The sequence below is a fragment of the Takifugu flavidus genome, chromosome 21, assembly GCF_003711565.1.
Source record: "Takifugu flavidus isolate HTHZ2018 chromosome 21, ASM371156v2, whole genome shotgun sequence".
Taxonomy (NCBI): Eukaryota; Metazoa; Chordata; class Actinopteri; order Tetraodontiformes; family Tetraodontidae; genus Takifugu; species Takifugu flavidus.
The window spans coordinates 1,003,358-1,025,206 of record NC_079540.1 but is presented as its reverse complement, the minus strand read 5'-3'; the positions used below and the strand labels follow the sequence as shown (position 1 = coordinate 1,025,206).

Here is a 21,849-nt window from a genome sequence, read left to right as displayed (position 1 = left end):
GGCGTCAAGTAGTTGACAATCTGCCGAACACATGTTATAATTAATGGGGCTTTTTGTACTCGTTGAGAAGTATACTGACATTATTCAAATAAAACAAATATCTACTTTTAATGACAAATTAGTTCATGAAGCCTAAATGTCTGCTAGACTATCTCAACAGACATAATCGATAGAATATTGTCTATGAGGCTAAAACGATGAGTAACAGGCAATGTCAAGATTTAGGCTTGGCATGATCTAGAAAATCAGGCTGTTCAATGACAGTAGAGCAGAAGGTTTCAGGGCTTGCATGTTCTCACACGCCAACCTTTCCTGTTTTCATGACTGAATGAATGCTGGATGTTAAGAGTAAAATCACACAGGCGACAGGGACTCCTAATCTTAAAAACAGTTACCATAGTTTTACTCGTGGAATTCAACACTCTCTACCCCCCCCCCCCCCCTCTCTCTCACACACACACGCACACACACACACACACACACACACACACACACACACACACACACACACACACACACACTTGTATGAATCCAGGATTAAAAGCCGGAATAGTAATTCTTACATCCTGATCTCATGTTAACAGTATCCATGGTGATAAAGCGTGCTCGAACGGCATTTAAATGTGTGTTTACATTCCTTTTGGTATTTAAGAACACTCATTGTTGCGGTATAATATGAATACGGTGTACTCTGTTTTTAACTTTCTCCATGTCCGTAATTTTGGTTTTTGAGTGGTTTCAATCGTGCACGGAATTTGCAGTACTGGTGTCTAACCAGCGGGTGGCGCAGCTCTACCCAAAGTAAATCCAAGCCACAGAATAGAAAACAAACAAAGAGAGAAGAAGCGTGACGGGGGGTTCTAGATAAATGAGCAATCCAGCTGGCAATTAATCAAGTTTTCATGGATTTGAGCTTAGAAATCCCTTGGAGGCATACATAGCAATTATGCTGTACGTTTGATCTGTGAACTGAAAATATAAAATAGTGGGAAAACACCTCAGGTCTTTTAGTTCCACCAAGGAATTCAATGGAATGCAGGAATTTTATCTGAGGGTCTCTTTCATCTAGTTAATTTGGCCACTCTTCTGGGCTCAGTAATTTGAACACTTTTTTGTTTAACATCTGCAAATCATCTTGACTATTTAACACTGGGTACTTAAGGACAAGCTTTATCTGCTTGCTAACATTTTAATCTGCCATTTCAGTGAGTTGACTTAATGGTTGCTTCGACAATTGTTTGTTTGTTTGTTTGTTTGTTGGTTTAAAAAACAGTGTCAGAATAGATGCATCAAGTTTATCTTTGTTGCCAAACCCAAGCTTCTGTGATAACTTCAAAGCTCGATGAGGGAGATTATTCACTCATCAAGCTTATTCCAGAGAAGCAGATGAGCAGTTGCGCTGCAGAACAGGGAGTGGCCGTTCACACATGTTTTCACCATTTTCCCCAAAGCCTTTGGGATGAGAGTCTTAAAGAATGCCAAAAGAAAAAGCAGCTTTCCCTGGTTCACAGTGTTCTTTTTTTAGCTACACTGGAATTGATCCACATTCATACCTCCTCAGAACAACAGACAACTTGAATAAGGTTGCATGTTAAGGTGCAACACAGGTTGTGCGGTGTATTTAAAAGATTGAAGTGTCAAAAGCAGGTTATGAAGAAAGAGAAACACCAGCCTGAATATTTATTATTATTTACAAAATCCAGCAATCTCCACTCAGGATCTCCACTCAGGAGACCACCTGCAGGACGTTCACATTATATTATTTAGAACACTGAATTTATCCCAGCCTTAAGGGTGTGTGCATTACAGTAAATAGCCTGACATTCAGTTTTATGGTTAACCTCAGTGACATCTCACAGCACTATGTCAGAAGGTTGCGCAAGACTAAACAAATAAATGGTATTGGGAACAGATTGCCAACACATTCAGAGTTCAATCCCTATGACCTTTCACCTCCTCTTTCCTCATCCCACCTCTGTTATTTTCCATGTCTCCCACTCACACCTGTTTATGTCAAATGTCAGAGATTTACAAACCACAAATGTGTTCCGTCTGACACACACACGTGTGAGAGTTTAGACACACTCCCTGAACAAATGGTGGTCAAGGGCAGTGGGACAGGGTGTCTGACCTGCTGCACAACAGCACCGTCCGGTGCAGTAACGTGCTGTTATGTAGATTACAAAACTCTCCCATAGATGCAGACTAGATGATATCATTAAATCATTAGGCAGAAAGGTTGATTCTGAGAATAACGAATGCCACTTCTTGTGTGGGTGTGTCGGTGCACAGGTTTGCGTGTGTGTGTGTGTGTGGGCCTGTCCACCCCCAAGCTAGATGAACCACATGATTATTTTTTTCAAGTAAAGACATGTTTGCGCTTAAAGTTCGACAAAAGTCTGTTTCTCACAAATACAACGTTCACATCGTTGTCCCACAACACAGGAGGAATCGGCTCCCTCCTCCCATTAGTACGACATTTTAGTCATTTAGCAGCAATCCAAAGCAACTTACAGTGTTAAAATGGGTTTGTTTACAGGGTTTTTTAGCTGTAGGCTAATGCTAATCTCTATCAGGTTAACCAAAGGACTTGAAGGGACTTGAAAATGGGTGGGTGGGTGGTTGGATGGACGGACGGACGGATGACTGGATACACTAATTATCAATTCCTGGTGAAGACACTAGATGCTGCAATTAGCATAAGAACAAAAAATGCAATCATCACACTTCAGAAAACAATCTAAAGACTTGCAAACTCATTGTGGAAATATTGAAGTACTAAACAATTCATGAAAAATCTTTTTTTAAATGATCATTTGTAAATTGTATGGGGCTAAATGCAACGACCTCGCCACAGGTGATATACAAACTTTTAAGCTAAATGCAATTGAGATTTTTGGGACAACTGTGCACAGAGTGTGCGTGCATGTGTATGTGCAAAACACTCCTGGAGTAACACACTAACCATGCAATGCCCTGATCAGTAGATGTGCAATATACACACAATATTTTCCACATTGTGAGCTGGAAAAGACTAAGGTCAGGAACACTGGTTGATTAGGACACAGCACCAGACGCTTAAAAAAAGATCAATCAGTCACACCAGCACCCTCACCATCCCCCCAGGCTCAATCTTTTCTGTCACTGACTCCGTGACCCTCCCTCCTTCACCTCTGTACCTCATTTCAACGCATCGCACAGTTTTAGATGTCTTTTCAAATCTGTGATCATGCTAAAAGGCTTTTTTTTTTAAAAAAAAAATCCATTAGCCAGTCATGCAGGCTGCAGATTCTCAATTGCCCCCAAATCAAAAGTAGACTTGGAGTATCAAATCTGAAATTCCCCTTCATCTGTCCCTAAAGTCTCTCATCTAAATCCCCCTTAATAGCTACTTCTCCTTCCTCTGTGCTGCTATTCTTGCACACCAAACTGTCCACCATTCGGAAAGCCTGTGAACGCAGTGGGAGTGATTGTGCAACAAAAACCCCCCAACTCTGGAACTCAAAAGGCTAAATGTGATAACCTTGGTCAAGGGGGGAGAGAGGGGCGGGCGGAGAGATTTCATTGGACTAGCCCGCTGTCCTTCAGGAAAATCAACCAATGGGCTGTGTTTATGTCACGCATTTATGATATATTTATGATTTAAATGATGACCGCCTTAAATGTAAAGTGAAAACACAATTTGTCTTTGTAGTCATCTCCTCATTTGCAACATGCAAATGAAAGTGATAACATTTTGGCACCAAAGCCCAACCGGAGAGATTGATTTGAAATACTATAACCGAGGGAAAGAAGCTAGTTTCTGCAGCCAGGGATCAGACCACCAAGGTCCCTGCCTTCAGCCGCCACCCAACACACAATGCAACCGACCCCCTTGGCCCCACCTGCAGGTGGTGAGCCCACGGGAAGGGGGTCCCATGTTGAACACACAATCAGTAAACTCAATCGGTCGTTGTAATCATGTCCTCATCTGCAACATGCAAACGAAGGTGATAACATTTTTGCACCAAAGCCCAACCGGGGTTTAAATATTATCACCGAGAGGAAAGAAGTTGCTCGGATTTATGCAGAACATTTTCCTGCAACTGCATTTGCTTCATGTTTCGATGATGAACTCGGAATAAAAATGCAGAGACTAAACAAATCGCAAGCAAATCCTTCGAAAAACACGATTTTCGTTCGTTTTAACTGCACGCGCTCGGTCGGGCTAACGCTGGCCCCGCCCACTGTTCTGTAGGTGACGTCACGAACAGCCGGTATAAATCAGCCAGTGGGCGCGCGGCATCGTTCTGAGGCGCTGGTTCACCGACTCGTCAGTCCTGTTCATTCCTCGTTTTGTTGCCGCTCACTGCAGATATGGCCGAAGCTTTTGTCGGAACATGGAACCTCATTTCAAGCGAGAAATTCGACGACTACATGAAGGAGCTGGGTGAGTGTGCAGTCTTCGGTGTCCACTTAGGGGAGCATGCGTGCGCGCGTGTCAAAGGGAGGTGGATGCTGCCGACGCTGCACGCAGCCGCATGTGGAAATGGAGCAAAGGGGAGCTTCTAGGTGTGTTTAAAATGCACAGCAGTGGGGAGGAAGAGGGCCGAGATGCTGAATTGAGGTGAAAGAGCAACGTGGACCGAATGCACGGGGGAAGGGAGGGATGGGGGTGGACGAGGGTAGAGCGGTTGACCACATGGCAGAAATGCTGGAGAGGAGGGAGGGGCCCGCTTAGAGTGGGGATATAAAAGCAGCAACCCAGTGTGGGTTAAGCATGAATGGCCCCCTTTTACACTCGCATTGGAGATGACCTCTTGTGAAGGCTGCTCTTTGTCTGAAGTCATGGGAGGAATTGAAGACGGGCCCATGTGAAACGGTAAACGGGACAAGAATTTGATTTACTGATTTCTGTCCGTGACCTTGAGTGGTATTAAATTGGACTCGAATGTCATAGTCGATATAGAAACTGTAGAATCATTAACCAACCTCAATCCTTCTGCCCAATGAGGCAACACACACACCTCCGATGACTGATGTGGTTCTCTAGCCCTGTTGAAGTTGGGGTACATCCAAAATGTCCCCACTAAAATGAAGTTATTTCTGATTCTTGTGCAGCAAGCAGGACAAACAGAACCTGTGTGTGCAGGAGCTAAAGGTGAAGCAACAATGTGCAGACCCACACACTTAATCATGTATAAACATGAACCTGCCCAGACAGGCCTTCAGGTCAGGGACCCTGCAGTGTTTAAAGAACATGCTGCAGGCAAAGATAAGGGTGTAAAGGTTAAATGAGGTGGGCCAATTGATCCCAGCCTCCTAAAGTTGTCAATTTCAATCAAATCCTGTACTTTGATTGGCCAAGGTTCGCACTGGTGAATGGACAGCCATAATCTTTGCTCCATGTCCTCTTGACTTCCAAAGTTTGTCACTGTGGGGTTTTCTCCTTTTCCTGAATATCCTGAAGTTTTCTTGAAATGAAATCCCCATTATCCAAATTCCTGAGTGGCTCATTGGCTCTTCAAGGTCGAATGCAAACCATTCGTTCATGTATTGCACCTTTTCTGCTGCCTCGGCACGCTCGGAGGTTCATGTGTCGTGGTCTCTACAGGTGTGGGCATGGGTCTGCGCAAGATGGGGGGCCTGGCCAAACCGAGCACCATTATCTCCATAGACGGCGACAAGGTGGTGCTGAAGACCTCAAGCACCTTCAAGAACACAGAAATCTCCTTCAAGCTGGGAGAGGAGTTTGATGAGTCCACCGCAGATGGCAGGAATGTTAAGGTGAGAGGTTTTATTATAACAATGGCTTTCTAGATTTATTGTTGCAAGCGTAAACTGTAAACAGTTTTCCAGTTGGCTACTTTAATTATTTGGAATTCCAGGTGGAAACATCTGTTTTACTCGTAACATTTTTAGTTATGAAGTATAATGGTGTTTCCAGATGTCTGACATGTCCCCATTGTTTTCCTTTGCTTCCTGCAGTCCACCGTTAATATCGTAGATGGAAAGATGGTGCACGTACAGAAGTGGAATGATAAAGAGACCACTCTGGTCAGGGAGGTCAACGACAAGAGCCTCACTCTGGTCAGTGCCCCTGTCTGATGTTTCACCATCTGCAGGCATGTCCCCGGTTGTATAGTCTCTCACTCTAACTCTCTCTGCAGACACTCACACTTGGAAAAGTCGTTTGCACGCGCCATTATGAAAAGGCAGAGTAAAAACCCAAACCTCTGGCCAGCGCCTACCTGAGTCCGCCGATGGTCTTGACCCTACAAAGACCTCGCATCAAGACAAACTGTCCATTGATTGCTGCTCATTCACTGTCATGACCACTATTGACATCGCCGTTGACTGTAAAACCCCTTTCTAATGTTTCTGTCACTGAAGAACCCTCCCCTTCAAATTCTTGGCCTTTGTATTTTTGTTTAAAGATTATGTTGTGCAAGGTGCCTCCAAACTGGAAAATAAATGCATTTGTTTGAAGTTTGCCTGCTGATTGAATAAAATCTTTTGGACAAAGTAGTTAAATTGTCTTGGAAAGTTTATGATCATTTGACTTTAAAGGGGTCAAGGAACAAGAAAAGGCAACTGTTCCTTTAAGATCTAACGTTAAGAGTTGCTGTGATCAAATTCAAGTTATGTTAATGTTTCCATCACAGCTGGTCATCTTAAAGTCTGGGAAGTTCTGTCCATGACTGAGGCGACGGTGTTGTACCAGCCTGCTTGGTGCGAGGGGGGGCTTTAGAAGTGCTAAAGGCGACAGGGACGTTTGCATGCTTTCTAAATTGGGATCATTCCCTCACACGGAAGATTGATGTCATGTTACTGTCAGACTGCCAACTATGGAAAAAGTGAAGAGGTGAAAGGGTGCTGGATTATCCCACATCTAATCATGAGCCAACAACGATTCACATCATTCCGACCTGAAATAAAAGCTGCTCACTTAGTTTTGATTGAAAACCTGATCTTAGGATGAATAATGACCTTGGTGAGCAAGGTAGCTCCTTCTGGCAACAAGTTTAAAGTCAATGTTTTTAAGGCAAACAGACCTGGACAAGTCTGCTTTATCCTTTCGGTTCACTGGAACAGGTGTGGGTGTGCAATGTTCGCGCTAAAATCCCCTATTCATCTCACAATTTAGAGTCTCCAGGCAACGCAGTGGGACTGTTTTTGGACTAAGGGGGCGACACCGGACGATCCACTGAGCAATTTCACATTGTCCAAACTGTCAGAAAACAAGGGATATTTACTAGGAATAAACTTTGTCAAAGGAAATGTTTACATGTATTTGGCAAAGGTGTGTGTAAACGTTCAACTGTACGTTATTTACTTGCTTGTTCTATTTAAATGACATGGATCTGGTTGCACATTGAAGAACAAGTTGACATAAATACAGATGCACCAACTTGCTAATCCTGCATGTTTATCAATGATTAAATGAGCCATAATGAATCTTAAGAACCCCCTCAATAAAGTTAAACTCTGTATCTCAGTATAGCAGCTATTTGTGATGCACGATACATATTAGGACATACTGTTTTTTTTAACCATACCATAAAATAAGGTAGTACTCTTAAGAAATGTTCTGGTTGTCATTTACCAGCCATTGCACTAACAAGACATGATTTGTGCAGCTCAGAATTCTTATCTTGCAATACTACCTCTCACTGCACGAGAGCCACTTATCTAACCCACTTACGACACATCTGATCACTTTGATCACATGGGACAGATGATGCAAGTCTGAGGTGAGACCTTTTATTCAAAAATGAGGGTCTAAATAAAATTGTCAATCAGGTTCTTTCATGTGATTTAGAACAAAAGCATCAAAACGCATGTATTTGAAAAAACATATTTAATGAAGGCCAAGAGTCACCATGCCGGATGGGGATTGTGTGTACTGTGAGCAGTTCACCAGAGGATAAGTACACAAACACACCTTTGTGGCGTCTAACACACAATAAGCAGTGGACCACCTCAGGATATCATGAAAGCTGGAGGTTCCTGTCACACTCATTTAGGATGTGTTAAACATCCTGTTTGTGTTTTACTACTTCTTGTGTGCTCTTGTTCTTGTACTGCGGATTATTTAAATGTTTTGTATGTTAAACCCCTCACATTCATTTAACAGACACCCTAGAATAAAATAAACTGAGAGATGTAAACTAATATGTGAGTTTCTGGAGGGAGAGCAACCAGCTGCCATATTGGTTACACTTATCTGGTTACATACATAAAAACTGGGGGCGGGTCTGAGGCTACTGCAGGGCACTCAATGTCATTTTATTTGATTATTAAAGGATTGGAGCTTTATGTGCGCTTTAAATAAATAAAGGCAGGATCATTTAAACCTTTCCTTAAATTAACCTGGATGGTGAATTCATTCTAATACAAGCGTTTCTTGATTAAATACCGCTAGAAACTGGTTTTTGCCCCAACCACATCCTCTCTGTCTCACAGCAGCAGTGGAACATGCGCGTCAGCTCCCTCAGCTGTGCTTGTGTGATTTATGTTTCTTGTGCTTCTTCTTCTTTTTGTCCTGTCTGTCGGCAGAGTGGTCACGGTGCCTCCTCTTCGACTGGCACTCACTACTGCTGCCGTCACTCTCTGAATCCTTCCTGTTCCTCTTTCTCTTCTTTTTCTTCTCCTGCAAGATTAAGCACGTGATTGAAGTGATGACGCAGCAATATGGTAATGCTGTCAGCAGTCTCAATCACAAGTTACATTGCAGAATGCAGCTGGCAGGAAAAATGAATTACTCATCAAGAAAGAAAAATGAAGTGGAGCTAAATCTAGCCTGACATCAACAGTGACATGGTCACCTTCTTTTTCTTCTTCTTTTTGTCCGAGTCTGGCTGTGGTTTTACTGTGGAGGTCTGCTGTTCTGGCACTTCATCGCCCCCTTCAGGTAAAAGAGCGTACTGCAGGCCCGGAGCTGAGAAACAGTCTTTTGTAAAGTGACCTGGAAAAAAGTCTTAGTTTATTAAAACAGCTCCAAAACTCTCTGTAACGAGGAGCCATAAAGAAATTCCAAGCCTCTTTTATGGCATCTCACCTTTGCAGCCACACTTGGAGCACGTCGTGTTGAGTACGGCTTCCAGTGTGATCCTGTTGCCTGTGTGATCTCGAAACTGCTGACGTCTTCTCGCGTCCTGCCTGCAATGAAGCAGAGAAGATTTCTACTTCAAAATAAAACCATAGATTAAAATCAAATTCTCCAATCGCCTTTTCATGCTAGCAAGATTATAAAGGGCTTGAAGCAAGGTCATATTTGCCACTTTGTTGCATCAGCTCTTCATTACATCCCCAAACAGACTTAAAAACATTATTTTATCTATTTAATGTAACACTCACAGTCTCACCAGTAGGAAACCATTAGTGGAATCAACGTTACCTTTTGGATGTATTTTGCATTCTGTAACAGTCTGTTAACCTTTTCACAATATTACACAATGTAGATAATGAAATCCCAAAAGTGCTACATCAAATGTTTCACTCCTTACCAAAGCGGAAGTAAGTCTCTGCATGTCTGGGATGCTTTACTTCTCGTTTTTTTTCCATTAGGCTGTTGCAAAACTGCTATTAAAGACTTTTATTTCCACTGTTTCAGCTTCTATTTAATGTGTTTAACCAACTAAAATAAGATAATATTCTGTGAGGGTTTGCTGTTTTTGACGTCTGTAGAGTTCAAGTGTTTTGATTTTACAAGCACACATGAAGATGGATTACTTACTCTGCCATAACATTGTTTGGGTCTAAGTCACGCCCTGTTCCCTGATTGACAGCTTTCATTGAAAAGGACAATTTCACCTTGTCACCACGAATCTGTGAACAGAAACACAGTCAACCAACCTGCAGACTTCTAAGACAAAAGCTTTCTGTAGGGGAATGTGCGTGTTTACCTCCCTTCCAATGACTTTAATCCACACTTTTTCTCCCACATCAACAATCTCAGAGGCACTCTCAACTCGTGAGGCTGACATCTCACTCACATGCACTAGACCTGTTATGTGTCATGAAAATTAAAAAATAAAATAAAAATCACACAAAGGAATTCAGCAGAATTGTGTGGACAGATGTATACTGTGCATGACTGAATATTAAATGTTTTTGTTTCCTTTACTTTTACTATAAAAGGACTTTTTTTTAAAAAAATCACATAATTTGCAAAAATTAAAATTACTACTTGTTGTCAAAGTTATTTTAGGACATAGAGCCAGAATTTAAACTCACACATATAATAGGATGTGTAAGTTCACCATCTAGTGGTAGAAACTAACAATTACAAGCCACTTACGGTTCTATTCAAATGGCTATTGATTTAATTATTTTACAAACTCTTCATCTCAATATTATGTTAAATAATGTTATTGAGTACTGTAGATAATCCACATAGATAGGCTTCAGGGTTTCTAACCTTCCTTCTTGTATCCAGGTAAACGAACAAATGCTCCATAGGTCTGCACGGAGACCACTTCACCCTTAGCGATGCTGTACATGGGTGGAAGACCTTCCAGCCCAGCAGGCTCTTGTCCTTGGCCATCGCTGTCAGACATGGCCACAATGCAAGTGCTCCACTGGTATTACAACGAAAATCTACAAGATTCAAAATGAAGCATATTTTGTGTTTGATCTCTAAGCAGAGTCACCATGTCGCTGTCAAATGTAAATGTTGCTTCTGTTCAAAATCAAAAATTGTGGTACGAGAAAAGAAACAACTTTCGTTTTACACAAATCTTGTCAACAGTTTTCACTTACTGCAAGTGCCATTACCTTTGGTATAAAAGTAAATCGAGACACCGTGCAGCGACTTTGTTATTTCTCAAATAACGGTGAATATTAGCTATTGTAATTGTTTTTAATGTATGTGCCATATATTTATCTATTTTAATATAATTAACAAAAATTCTCTCCAGTGTACATTTGAATTAAGCATTAACCGATTAGCTTTTAGCAGTTAGCCGTTACGGTACATGAATGATTGGCGTCAAGCTAACGTTAGCTACCTTTCTTAAACCATCTTAAAGACTCACCCAATTAAATAGTCTCTGCGATTAAATGTTAGAAATGATGAATGCGTGGTTATTCAATCCCACACGAGCAGATATCGCGCAAATAAACGCGTGAAAATCTAAATTATAGTTCAGATATCTGACGCAGAATTCGCTCTTCATTTTTACTTCCGGTTCACGTTTCTTTGACAACAAGTGAAGTAACCAATCGTCGTCGTCCGTGAGCGCATCCACCAATCATACGCCTCCTCGCTAGCGGAAGTACTTCTTTTTCTTCTTTTTTGGTGTTTCATCGGTCGACGTCCCTACACGATAAGCGTCCATTGATTTTCTAGGTTTCAACAATTATACCTCAACTACTCCTTCGTTATCGCCGGTAGCTCGAAATGATTGAACCTATTAAGAGGGTAGCGGACATGGCGGTGGTTCCTACTGCCGTGAAGCGGCCTCGGATGGAGCTGGTGGCGGCGGCTCAGTCTCAACAACTCGTGGCCACGGTACGGTGTCTACTTTATAATACATTATCGAAAATGTGTCTGCTCTAACTACAAATAAACCAAGTATCCGCCATAGTCTCATCTAAATAGACTGTGAATCATTTTAGATGATTAAGCAGCTCTATATTGCCACCCAAAGGAACAACAACAAATACAGGAAATCATTTTAATCGAGTTTTACGCTACGGGTTTTAGGAAAACGAGGTTTCAATAAAACTGATAAATGAAATTCGTCAGTCAGTTATGAAAGTTTTCTTTTCACTGTTTATTTTCAAGTAGATCCTAAAGTTACAACCATGTATTACTTCATAGAAAACCCCGTTCTTGTTGTAATACACCCTCATATCTAAAGCAATGTTATGGAATAGTAGTAATACCCAATGCTTGCTCTAAAGTGGCTTGTATTAGAAATCAGTAGGTAATAAGCTGTATATACTATTGTATTTCACAATGGCATTTTATCCTGTTATTGTTTATCCAAGAACAAGCATTGTAATGCTGGCACATTTGTAAACAAACTAAACTATATATAGAAAGTGATCCAGACACTATATTTTGTCCATTTATATGTTGTGTACAGGGTCCTCCACGCACTTCCAGCTTGCAGGCTCCCATTATGCTGATGTCCGGTCATGAGGGAGAGGTTTACTGCTGCAAGTTCCACCCCAATGGAGCCACACTGGCCTCATCAGGATTTGACAGGCTGATTTGTAAGATATTAATCACTGCACTGGTGAAAGTAATGTGGACAATGTAGCTGTCCAGTATCATTGTTTATGATGTCTTCCATTTTTGTTTGCGGCAGTGCTGTGGAATGTTTATGGAGATTGTGAAAACTATGCCACTCTGAAGGGCCACAGCGGAGCAGTGATGGAGCTGCACTACAACACTGACGGCAGGTGAGAGCGACTGCTTTGTTAAATGCTTAATTCTGTCTTAAATGTTTTCAGGATTTCTATAACCCACTTTTTATCTTGGCTTTGTCCTTCAGCCTGCTTTTTTCAGCGAGCACAGACAAGACTGTGGGTGTGTGGGACAGTGAAACGGGTGAGAGGATCAAGCGTCTGAAGGGACACACTTCCTTTGTTAACACCTGCTACCCGGCCCGCCGTGGTCCCCAGCTAATCTGCACAGGCAGTGATGATGGTACAGTGAAGGTAAGATCTTTATTTACTGTGGAATCTTTAATTGCGCTGTTTCGCTAGTGGATGTTGGAGTTTAGTTTTGCAATAAATGTTTGGAAAATACTCCATTGCAGTTCTCTGATTAAATTAATGTTGTCTTTCTTTACCTGTGAATGACAGCTGTGGGACATTCGTAAGAAAGGTGCCATCCACACGTTCCAGAACACCTACCAAGTTCTGGCTGTCACGTTCAATGACACCAGTGACCAGATTATGTCTGGAGGGATTGACAACGACATCAAGGTACTCATTCTGGGATTACATGGAACAATAACCATCAGAATGTCTCAGGTTTTAGGAGTAGTTGATAAGGTATAATTAGTGATATATTTTTTTAAACATTAAAAAAGTGAAAAAAAAGTGTTTGCAAGTGTCAAGGTTGTAAAATTGCATCAATGTTTCTAATATGGATAATCCATTTTAGTCCAATGCATTTTAACTTAAAAGCAGTACTTTTTTTTTAAATTGATGAATATAGATGAATATAAAAAAACAGCAGACGTAATAGCAGCAGCTCTCATGATAGTTTGTGTATGCGTAATATAATAAAACATCACATTTATCTGTTGAGCTACTTAAATTACAAGCTTTAAGTAAAATGATCAGGACCATGTAGTTCATGTATTTTGTTTAAATTAATTGTTATCAAGGTACAATTTCTTTGTGTAGGAAAAAAATTGTAATGTTTTTATATGCTTTGTTATGTTTTTATTGCTCTTTATGACAATTTTTGTAAATTAATCTTTGCCTGTTAGTGTCACTGCATATTTGTCTTTGCCTCCAAATAAACCCAGTCTTTGGTTTATGATAAACACCTTTGTATTGCAGGTGTGGGACTTGAGGCAGAACAAGCTGATTTACAACATGCAAGGCCACGGTGACTCAGTAACTGGCCTCAGCTTGAGCTCTGAAGGATCGTACCTTCTCTCAAACTCCATGGACAACACAGGTAAGGGTTCTTTTTAGGTATGTTGACGGCTTTTGAATGTTTTTTCCTTAACACTATGACTTTCTTGCCTGTGAATAGTGCGTATTTGGGATGTTCGGCCATTTGCACCAAAGGAGAGATGTGTGAAGATTTTCCAGGGTAACGTTCATAACTTTGAAAAGGTAACAATTCTATCTTGTGTATGAACAGTTATATATTTTTTATACTGTAGCAGTAAGACTATTGTCTACTGTTGCCACTATAGACTAGCTGCACTTCTGCTGGTGATATTTATGCCATTTGATCCTGTATTTTAGAATTTGCTGAGGTGCTCCTGGTCTACTGACGGCAGTAAGATTGCTGCAGGATCTGCTGACAGGTGAGAAACAGGAAAGCACACACATGAATATGTTCTGTGTTTTTATTTATGTAGTTTTTGGTTGAAATTAGAAATAGAATATAAAAATAATGCAACTGAATTGGGGAAAATGACTTGGATTGACGTCATCCAAAAGACCATACGAATACAAGACATTTCCAGTTCAGATACATGTTTTCTATTTTGCTGAGTTCCCTCAGGACCATTTACCAGTTGTCTTTCTAAACCATTTCTGGCTGTGTGCTTTGGGTCATTTCCTGTAGGATAAATGAGGCTTTTTCTGCCTTCACGATCCTGCAAATTTTGCATCCAACAAACACATCAAATCTAATAGTTTAAAAAAAATCCCCATTTTAGTCTTTTTAATCTTGGAATTTCCCATTTGTTTGAGTGAACTCTGGTTCTGAAGTCTTCCATCTTCCACATTTGACATTGTGCAAATCCATGTAGTGTTAACTAACGATAAATTGTGTTATAAAAGAGGAAATAGATGATACATTACTGTTAAATAAAAATACTCAATGTCTGACAACAGGCATCACCTACATTGTTGCCCTGATCTGTTTTGATAGATTCGTATATATCTGGGACACCACATCACGTCGGATCCTCTACAAGCTGCCCGGCCACGCCGGCTCCGTCAATGAAGTTGCCTTTCATCCAGAGGAGCCTGTAGGTGAGTCATATAGCTGCTTTAGTTTCCAAAGCGTTGAAGAGGTTAGTATAATTTTAGAGTTTTAGTTAGGAAAAAAGAGAGATTCAATGAGCTACACAATACAAAAATAAGAATAATCTATTTCTCATTGTCCCTCTGCGCAGTGCTGTCTGGTTCCAGTGATAAACGACTCTACATGGGAGAGATTCAGTAGGGTGTGTGTTTGAACGTGTGTGTCCTGCTTTAGAAGTAAGTGGGTGGCGTTTAATGGTTGAGAGTCTCTGTAATTTTCAAATGTACAGCTTGTCAGAGCACAACCTCAGGATGTATGTTTGAAGTATATAATGTTCAGTCACCACCTCCTCAGCAATTTTTTTTTTTTTAATTTTGATTTGTTTCTTTTTAATAAACGTCATTTTACAAATAAGTTGGATTGTTTTATTATACGTCCTTGAATTTGCTAACATTTATCTATGAACAGATAAGAGATTCATTTACTTCCATTTTCTGTTGCTCTGAATATTAAATAATAATGTGAAAAATTGGGTTATGAAAGAAAGAAATCGATTGTAACTATGTTGATTATTTCAACTTATTCAAATTATTACAAGAATTGACCTTGTGAAGATTTTTTTAACAACTTCCGCATAATGCTTGCGGGTTGTAAAATTTCGCCCGATGCGTAAATTCAGTTTAAAAGCTTAAAAAATGTGTCTTAATACCTTTACACAAGAACACATGTAAAAAATAAAAACCCTAGCGGCTCTGAAGACTGGATCCACTTGAATTGTCGGTATAAATAAGCAGTGATTATTTCCCAGTGGGCGCTCGTCTGCGCGCTCTTAAACCAACGCGTCTCACTTTATCAAGCTTCGACTTCATTAGCAGGTCATTAGCTGACATTAGACACGGATGTTAATTGTGTTGGTTTCCGCAATAACCGCGGGTGAAGAGCGGAGCCGCGTGCCCGCGCTGCCTGCTCGCGGAGGCGCTTCCACAATTGATTATTCTCGGCTGTCTGAATCACCAGCGCGAGCCCCCGCCGGTTCTTTTGTGCTCCTCCAGACCACCTCGCGCCCGCGCACGCGGGGCTGCAGAATCCACGCGGCTCCTCCTCGAGGGGAACACGGTGAGAGCCCCCACCCCCCGTCTCTCTCTCTCTCTCGCTGCCTCCCTACCTCCCTCTCTCTTTTCTCCGCGGCTCCTTCTGCGACTGCCCCACCACCGACTGTTGACAAAGACGGCGGGAGACGGAGCGAAGGAGCCCAAAACCCAGACTGAGGAGGACAGAACGGGTGAGCCAGCCCACTCCCGGGCCGATTATTTAAAGGGGAATAAGATTCGGGCGCGGAGAGAAGGGGAACTCTCTTGTGTTCCTCAAAATTGGTGAGTCACAACGGTCTGCTTTGTCCATAACAGAGTGCATGTAGCCCTACATTAGTCGTAGTAACACTGCGGGCTCGCTCCTCCGCCCTTTCTCCACCGTGTGATTAGGCATCATATGATACTCATTTTGGTTCATAGCCGGAGGCTCTTCGTGACAGCTTTCTGTCTTTCTTTGTGCCTTTGTGTGCCCCCTCTCTGGAAGGTGTGGCCGAGGTGGTCGGGTCTTCGGTGTTGGTTGGACCGCAGCAGGCCCGTGAGAAGTGGACCCCCCCCTCCCAATAAAACGCACGGGAATTCACCAATAACCCCCAGCGGCCACGATGGGTTCGACGCTGTAACTGAGACGCCAGAGCGACAGGGTGTCAGGAGGCCTTGGTCGGGTCATTTCTGAAGGGAATGGTGTGAACCGAGACGTTTCGCCAGTCTGGATCTAAACGGGGACTCGTCTTTCCCCCGGAGCCTGCGCGGCTCCAAGCCGCGTCCAGAGCCCTCCAAGATGGGAAAGTGTGACGGAAGATGCACGCTGTTAGTGATATGTTCACTGCAGTTGGTAAGTATGCACATGCAAAGATCATGTTTGTTTTTGTATGTTTCCGAGCCCCCCCTGCTTACTAATCACATGTATATAATTACGTGCGATGTATAGTTGAAATCAGACGTTTTGTTCCGCCCCCCCATTTGCAGTCAAACCAAAAAAATGCTTTGAGCTGCAGCTGCTGGGGTGCCATACCACATTACAGACCAGGGTGTGTGCCTGTCCCTTTGAAGCACAGGGAACAAGCCAGTGGAGGCACATGGAGGCTGGGGTGGTCTGTGAGGCAGGGAGAGGGGTGATCGCCCCTTCTGGCAAATCTATGTGAATGTTAAGCAGGACGAGGAGGCCCTGCTCACCATCTGGTCTCCATTCTGGAGTTAAAGTTAGCTATTCCCTGAGTCCACAAATAGCTTTAGAGTATCTGTCTAAAATGTAATAAGAGTGTAATATGAGACAGTATCTGTTACAGTCGTGAGTGTGATGCGGGCCGCGGGGAGGGCTTGTTGTCCTGGCTTTTGTTCACCGGGCTGATGAGTTGTTTTGTCAGGGGGATCCAGGCCGTAGGATTCTCATTAGTTTGGGGAGCTTTTAGGGGGTGCTCCTTTTTTCCAGTCACTGGACTGGCTGGTGCTCCAGGCGGTTACCATGGAAACAACTGCGGCAGACCTATGTGTGTGTCCCTGTCAAGAGATTTTATGTGTGTGTGTGTGTAGAAAGATGTATATATCTTTGTGTGTGTGTGTGTGTTTGCCTCCTATAACGCTAAAATAAAGCTTCAGCCAGTCTATCCAGATGCTCAAAGAAAACAGTATATAATATACATAGTGCACATGCACAAGAATGCTGTAAATATATAAATAGTAAGCCCAATTAAGATTTCATTGACTAGTTTAGAGCTCTGCAAAATGTCGAACGCAGCTGTGAACACGTGTCCGTGTGCTTATACACACACGCGGTGCCTAACATTCGCTTGAAGTTATGTAGCGCACGAGTTAAATGCCAATTTATTGCGCTCCTTACAGATGCCAGGGTTTGGAGCACACACAGCCAAACATGCTTAAAGAGTCAAAAATCTACTTACTGCAGCTGTTGACAGCAGGTGGCCCCTGAGATCCTTTGCCTCATGTTTATGAGGACTGTTGTCGCCCATCTTTTTCACACACTGACGGATGACATGTGACCTTTTCCTCCTGTCCTCTAGGTGGCAGCCCTTCAAAGACAGGTCTTTGACTTTCTAGGCTACCAGTGGGCCCCCATCTTAGCCAACTTCCTGCACATTATGGCTGTCATCCTGGGCATGTTTGGCACGGTACAGTTTCGTTTCAGATACCTCATATTTGTAAGTACATCATCAGTTCCTCCTTGATTTCAACAGCCAGCAGTTGAGATGGTGGCTACGGAATCTGATGACCATCTGTGTTTTTCAGTATGCAGTATGGTTGGTCCTCTGGGTGGGCTGGAACGCATTTATTATCTGCTTCTATCTGGAGGTTGGAAACCTGTCACAGGTAGTGTGTATTTTTAGATTTGTTGCACACAATCCTCAATGTGCACATACACTCTTGTTTTTCGGCTCATGTTAAATCGTTACTTCCGTAATAAGGCATTTCATATTCTGGCATTAATACTTTATTTATACTTTACTTGATTTAGAATACAGATTTAGAGCATGTTGTGTGCATGTTCTGCTTTAGAATAAGTTAACATTTAGCATTCTGACCTGATTTTACTGGGTTTGAGCCCCATAAATCTGCGAATTATCCTTATTGAATTGTGTCCCAGTTTTAGATCATGGATTTCAACTCATCCCTGTGAAGTCAACTGAGGACTTTGTGATGTGGTTTATTCTTCTTTTTTTTCTCTCCAGGAGAGGGACTTTCTCATGACATTCAACACATCCCTCCATCGCTCATGGTGGATGGAGCATGGCCCTGGTTGCCTAGTAACACCAGTGCGAGACTCGCTCATTGCCCCTGATGGCCACCATGTCATCACTGTCTCTAGTTGTCTTCTGGACTACCAGTACATAGAGGTGTTGAGTTCAGCTGTGCAGATCCTGCTGGCTGTACGTATCATAACACACACAGAATCTGTCCTGTGCATGCTGATCTTCAATCTTCTGCTAACACACGCCTCAAACAATAAACAGGCACTCACCATCAGCAGTTACTCAGCCTACAGCAACAGTAACTTTGTTATTTCTGTCCAACAGCTCTTTGGCTTCGTGTACGCCTGCTACGTGAGCAAAGTCTTCCAGGATGACGAGGACAGCTGTGAGTGCTTCTGTCTCCTCTTAAGAGCTTGTCCATCCTCCTCGACTGCTTTGTTGATGCTTTCAGTTTTGCCTGTGTCATAATGACATGCACCTTTTGCATAAGCGGGTTTGGATTCGGGGTGTAAACACTCATGCTCATTGGTTTTTCCGCGTCGGTCCAGATGGATCCCATCTGTGGGACGCCTGAAGTGTATCTGCTTCCTACCAGAGTGTCAGTCTGTCACCTACAGTGTTGCTGTGACTGTTTCGCTCGCACCAGTCGGGCTTGTTAAGTCCTGTGGTTAGAATATGACGCATATATAACTTAATTCCTGTCTTGGTGTTTTAATGATCCTTCAGTTTGTATGTTGCACAAACGTCTATGTTGTAGCATGATGGTGGAAAAATGCCTAAATGTAAAGCAGTTATTTTCCATCGTTGCGTATCAGCCTGAATGGTGCATAGCACATTTAACAGGCAGCCAGTTTGGATGATATTTCAACGTGAGATCTATAGTATGCATCTTTACTGATGTAACTGGGTTTCGTTCCTTGACTGGCACCACGAGTTTGGATCAAGGGGGAAAGATAATACAGTCCGTATCAGTGACATATGGAAACACCGAGAAAGATGATGCATCTGCGCATCTTCTACAAATTCTGCACACGGCGATAACATCTGATCCTTTAATAGGTTGAAAATTAGATCTAAAATTAGAATACGAGCTTTTTATAACACTCTTCGAAGTGCATTTAAGAATAGGGTAATGTTGCCTCCTCCTTTCTGTCTCCCACAGTTGATTTTATTGGTGGCTTTGACTCCTATGGCTACCAGCCCCCACAGAAGTCTTCTCACCTGCAACTGCAGCCTCTTTACACGTGAGTCACAAAGTTATCAAGCATTTCTCCCTGCTTTTGAACCTGCGTTTCAGAGAGTAATGCGTCAACGATCAAAAAAGTTCCTGATTTAATAGTACCACTGTCTTACAAACCCTTATAATACTAAATACAAAATGTATTTTGCATGGAAATACGCAAAGCCATGCATGTTAACTGTAATATTGGTGAGTAATTTGTCTTTACTTGTATCTAAAATATTATCCTAGCAGCTAGCAAGGATATAATCTCAAAAATACACTAGTTTTCCTTTATCAGAAATGTGAGGTTAAACCTGTTTAGGTATGTAACATTGTGTAATATGTAACCTTTCCCACAGTGCAACTTGTCTAATTATAATTCTTCTTCTATCATGCCTTAAAATCTCAAGTCATTGTCTGCCTCTTTTCTCTGGCCCAAAATAGCACAGATGATGTCATTAGGTTGATCTCAGCTCTCAGTTGTTGTTTTATTTTATTTTTTTCAAATGTTTTTGTGTGAATACATCAGAGTGCAGTACACAGTAAATTGATTTCTTCTGTGAAGTTCACTGATATGGATCCTATCTGATTCACAGGGCTGGTTAACTCTCGCTAGCACCCCCTACAGGTCAAGTCTTGATAGTGTCACTGTGGATGGAAAGCAGTGGTTGCCTTGATTACGCTCACTGTGTGTGTCAGTTTACCCGAAGAATGGACTCACTCTCCCAGAGGGAGGTGTGCGTGCGTGTGTTTGAGTGCGTGTGTGCTCTGGTGTGCTTCGATCTGACAGAGATGCATCCCTGAAGAGAATGTAACAAGCTCAGGGAAGAACCAGCACGCCAGATGGTGCGAGCAAATGGTGAAGGAAGATGAGGAGGAAAGGTACGAAGAAGCTGGGGAATCCTTTATCAACTCACCGAAGACACAGAACTGCCAGCCCTCAACACTCTTACAAGCGTGTGTGCATCGTGTGCTCGAGATGTAACTCCTTGGGGACATTCAGAGTGACTGGTGGTCTGTGGTCGCACCCTGGACTCTTACCATTTGGTGTCCTTGTGATTTTTTAACATTTTTTTTATGTTGGGGGTATGTTTATCTCGGGTCGTGGGTGGGAACGCATAAAAAAGGCGTAGCTCGTACCTGTTGTTGTTTTAGAATGTGGTGACGTCAAACTAGAGCAGTCTTTTGATTCCTTTTCCCTCAGCCATCTTTTCCCATTCAAAGTTCCTATTCAGCCTGTTTACAACCACAATCTGAACTATTTAAAGGATGAGGTTGGATATATTTTGTAGATTTAAATATTAGCCAAAAGCGGCAATTATGTGGACCACAACAGTTTAGTTTCTGGACATATGAATATTGAATGAATCCAGAAATTAGGATGAAAAAGAAAAACAGCTAAAACATGTTTTCTCATACAACTGCAAACATATTAAAGTGCCACTTGAGGGGGTAAATTTGCATTTGCTTGAGAGTTAGCATTGGATGAGAGCACAGTGCATCAAGAAGGAGCATCTCAACCGGTGCTGCAGTTAAAGCACAATTTACTATTTACTGATGTTTGTTGATGCCAAAAAAATACATCTCTAGTTTTCATAACCGTAAATTCTATTGGGCATGTGATGTGGTAGAACTGGGGAATCAGATGGCTTTGGGTTCAGGTAATAGTGCACTCTATAGGGGAGGGCAGTGGGCATACTCTGCATGTAAATAACCAGGCAATGATTATTTTGTTGGTTCCACTTAGTAAAGGGAAGATGTTTTGGGGGTGCTGACCTATATGGAGAAGGGTAAAAATCCCACTTTTTATTTCTACCTGTTCTTCTTGTTCTCCATTTGGTAGCAAACTCCCCCCCAAATCTTTTCTTGCAGCTCATCAGCTAATCTCCACATGGAGCACAGCAATATAGAACACCTAAAGTGATGAAGACACAAGCGCTGAGTTGTTTTTGTAGTTTAACACCTGAAGAAATGAGGGCGGCAGGTATGAGATGAAGTCCTTGAAGTGAAGTTTGAAATAACAATAAAAAAAATACACTTTCTACATTAAAATGGCTTCTGTTGTCATATCCAGCTAGTTCTGATTGCTTTTTATTCATTTCTGGATAACAGAACGTGTCATAGATGCATTTGGACCCAGTGTCCTTCACGTCCTCAAGGGTGAACTGAACAGACAAA

General features: G+C 42.1%; 4 protein-coding genes across 4 annotated transcripts; 3 read left to right on the top strand and 1 right to left on the bottom strand.

Annotated features, from left to right (window-relative positions):
• Positions 1-4,271: 4,271 nt before the first annotated feature.
• fabp3 (fatty acid binding protein 3, muscle and heart) lies at positions 4,272-6,507 on the top strand. The gene is made up of 4 exons (XM_057021560.1): positions 4,272-4,429; positions 5,594-5,766; positions 5,968-6,069; positions 6,150-6,507. The coding sequence occupies exons 1-4, from the start codon at positions 4,357-4,359 to the stop codon at positions 6,201-6,203; spliced, it is 402 nt and encodes a 133-aa protein (XP_056877540.1). The 5' UTR covers positions 4,272-4,356; the 3' UTR covers positions 6,204-6,507.
• Positions 6,508-7,729: 1,222 nt separating this feature from the next.
• Positions 7,730-11,203, bottom strand: zcchc17 (zinc finger, CCHC domain containing 17). The gene is made up of 7 exons (XM_057021558.1): positions 11,019-11,203; positions 10,403-10,581; positions 9,888-9,988; positions 9,719-9,810; positions 9,041-9,141; positions 8,808-8,947; positions 7,730-8,632 (listed from the first exon to the last, which is right to left on the bottom strand). The coding sequence occupies exons 2-7, from the start codon at positions 10,539-10,541 to the stop codon at positions 8,474-8,476; spliced, it is 732 nt and encodes a 243-aa protein (XP_056877538.1). The 5' UTR covers positions 10,542-10,581; positions 11,019-11,203; the 3' UTR covers positions 7,730-8,473.
• Positions 11,204-11,264: 61 nt separating this feature from the next.
• snrnp40 (small nuclear ribonucleoprotein 40 (U5)) lies at positions 11,265-15,067 on the top strand. Its single transcript, XM_057021557.1, has 10 exons — positions 11,265-11,494; positions 12,075-12,204; positions 12,300-12,393; positions 12,486-12,651; positions 12,799-12,921; positions 13,507-13,627; positions 13,706-13,788; positions 13,924-13,985; positions 14,558-14,661; positions 14,805-15,067. The coding sequence occupies exons 1-10, from the start codon at positions 11,384-11,386 to the stop codon at positions 14,852-14,854; spliced, it is 1,044 nt and encodes a 347-aa protein (XP_056877537.1). The 5' UTR covers positions 11,265-11,383; the 3' UTR covers positions 14,855-15,067.
• A 542-nt stretch (positions 15,068-15,609) lies between these two features.
• nkain1 (sodium/potassium transporting ATPase interacting 1) lies at positions 15,610-21,723 on the top strand. Its single transcript, XM_057021559.1, has 8 exons — positions 15,610-16,026; positions 16,229-16,576; positions 17,763-17,900; positions 17,989-18,069; positions 18,429-18,626; positions 18,774-18,834; positions 19,612-19,693; positions 20,268-21,723. The coding sequence occupies exons 2-8, from the start codon at positions 16,523-16,525 to the stop codon at positions 20,275-20,277; spliced, it is 624 nt and encodes a 207-aa protein (XP_056877539.1). The 5' UTR covers positions 15,610-16,026; positions 16,229-16,522; the 3' UTR covers positions 20,278-21,723.
• The last annotated feature ends 126 nt before the right edge of the window (positions 21,724-21,849 follow it).

Excerpts from the sequence above, each read along its gene's own strand:
- fabp3 (XM_057021560.1), top strand. The coding sequence starts at position 4,357 with ATGGCCGAAGCTTTTGTCGGAACATGGAACCTCATTTCAAGCGAGAAA. Across the intron at positions 4,430-5,593 it reads CGACTACATGAAGGAGCTGG|GTGTGGGCATGGGTCTGCGC; the intron begins GTGAGTGTGCAG and ends TGGTCTCTACAG. Across the intron at positions 6,070-6,149 it reads ACGACAAGAGCCTCACTCTG|ACACTCACACTTGGAAAAGT; the intron begins GTCAGTGCCCCT and ends CTCTCTCTGCAG.
- zcchc17 (XM_057021558.1), bottom strand. The coding sequence starts at position 10,541 with ATGTCTGACAGCGATGGCCAAGGACAAGAGCCTGCTGGGCTGGAAGGT. Across the intron at positions 9,142-9,718 it reads CCAAACAATGTTATGGCAGA|GCAGGACGCGAGAAGACGTC; the intron begins GTAAGTAATCCA and ends GCTTCATTGCAG. Across the intron at positions 8,948-9,040 it reads CTCCAAGTGTGGCTGCAAAG|GTCACTTTACAAAAGACTGT; the intron begins GTGAGATGCCAT and ends ACTTTTTTCCAG.
- snrnp40 (XM_057021557.1), top strand. The coding sequence starts at position 11,384 with ATGATTGAACCTATTAAGAGGGTAGCGGACATGGCGGTGGTTCCTACT. Across the intron at positions 11,495-12,074 it reads CTCAACAACTCGTGGCCACG|GGTCCTCCACGCACTTCCAG; the intron begins GTACGGTGTCTA and ends TGTTGTGTACAG. Across the intron at positions 12,652-12,798 it reads GTGATGATGGTACAGTGAAG|CTGTGGGACATTCGTAAGAA; the intron begins GTAAGATCTTTA and ends TGTGAATGACAG.
- nkain1 (XM_057021559.1), top strand. The coding sequence starts at position 16,523 with ATGGGAAAGTGTGACGGAAGATGCACGCTGTTAGTGATATGTTCACTG. Across the intron at positions 17,901-17,988 it reads GTTTCAGATACCTCATATTT|TATGCAGTATGGTTGGTCCT; the intron begins GTAAGTACATCA and ends TGTGTTTTTCAG. Across the intron at positions 18,627-18,773 it reads CTGTGCAGATCCTGCTGGCT|CTCTTTGGCTTCGTGTACGC; the intron begins GTACGTATCATA and ends TCTGTCCAACAG.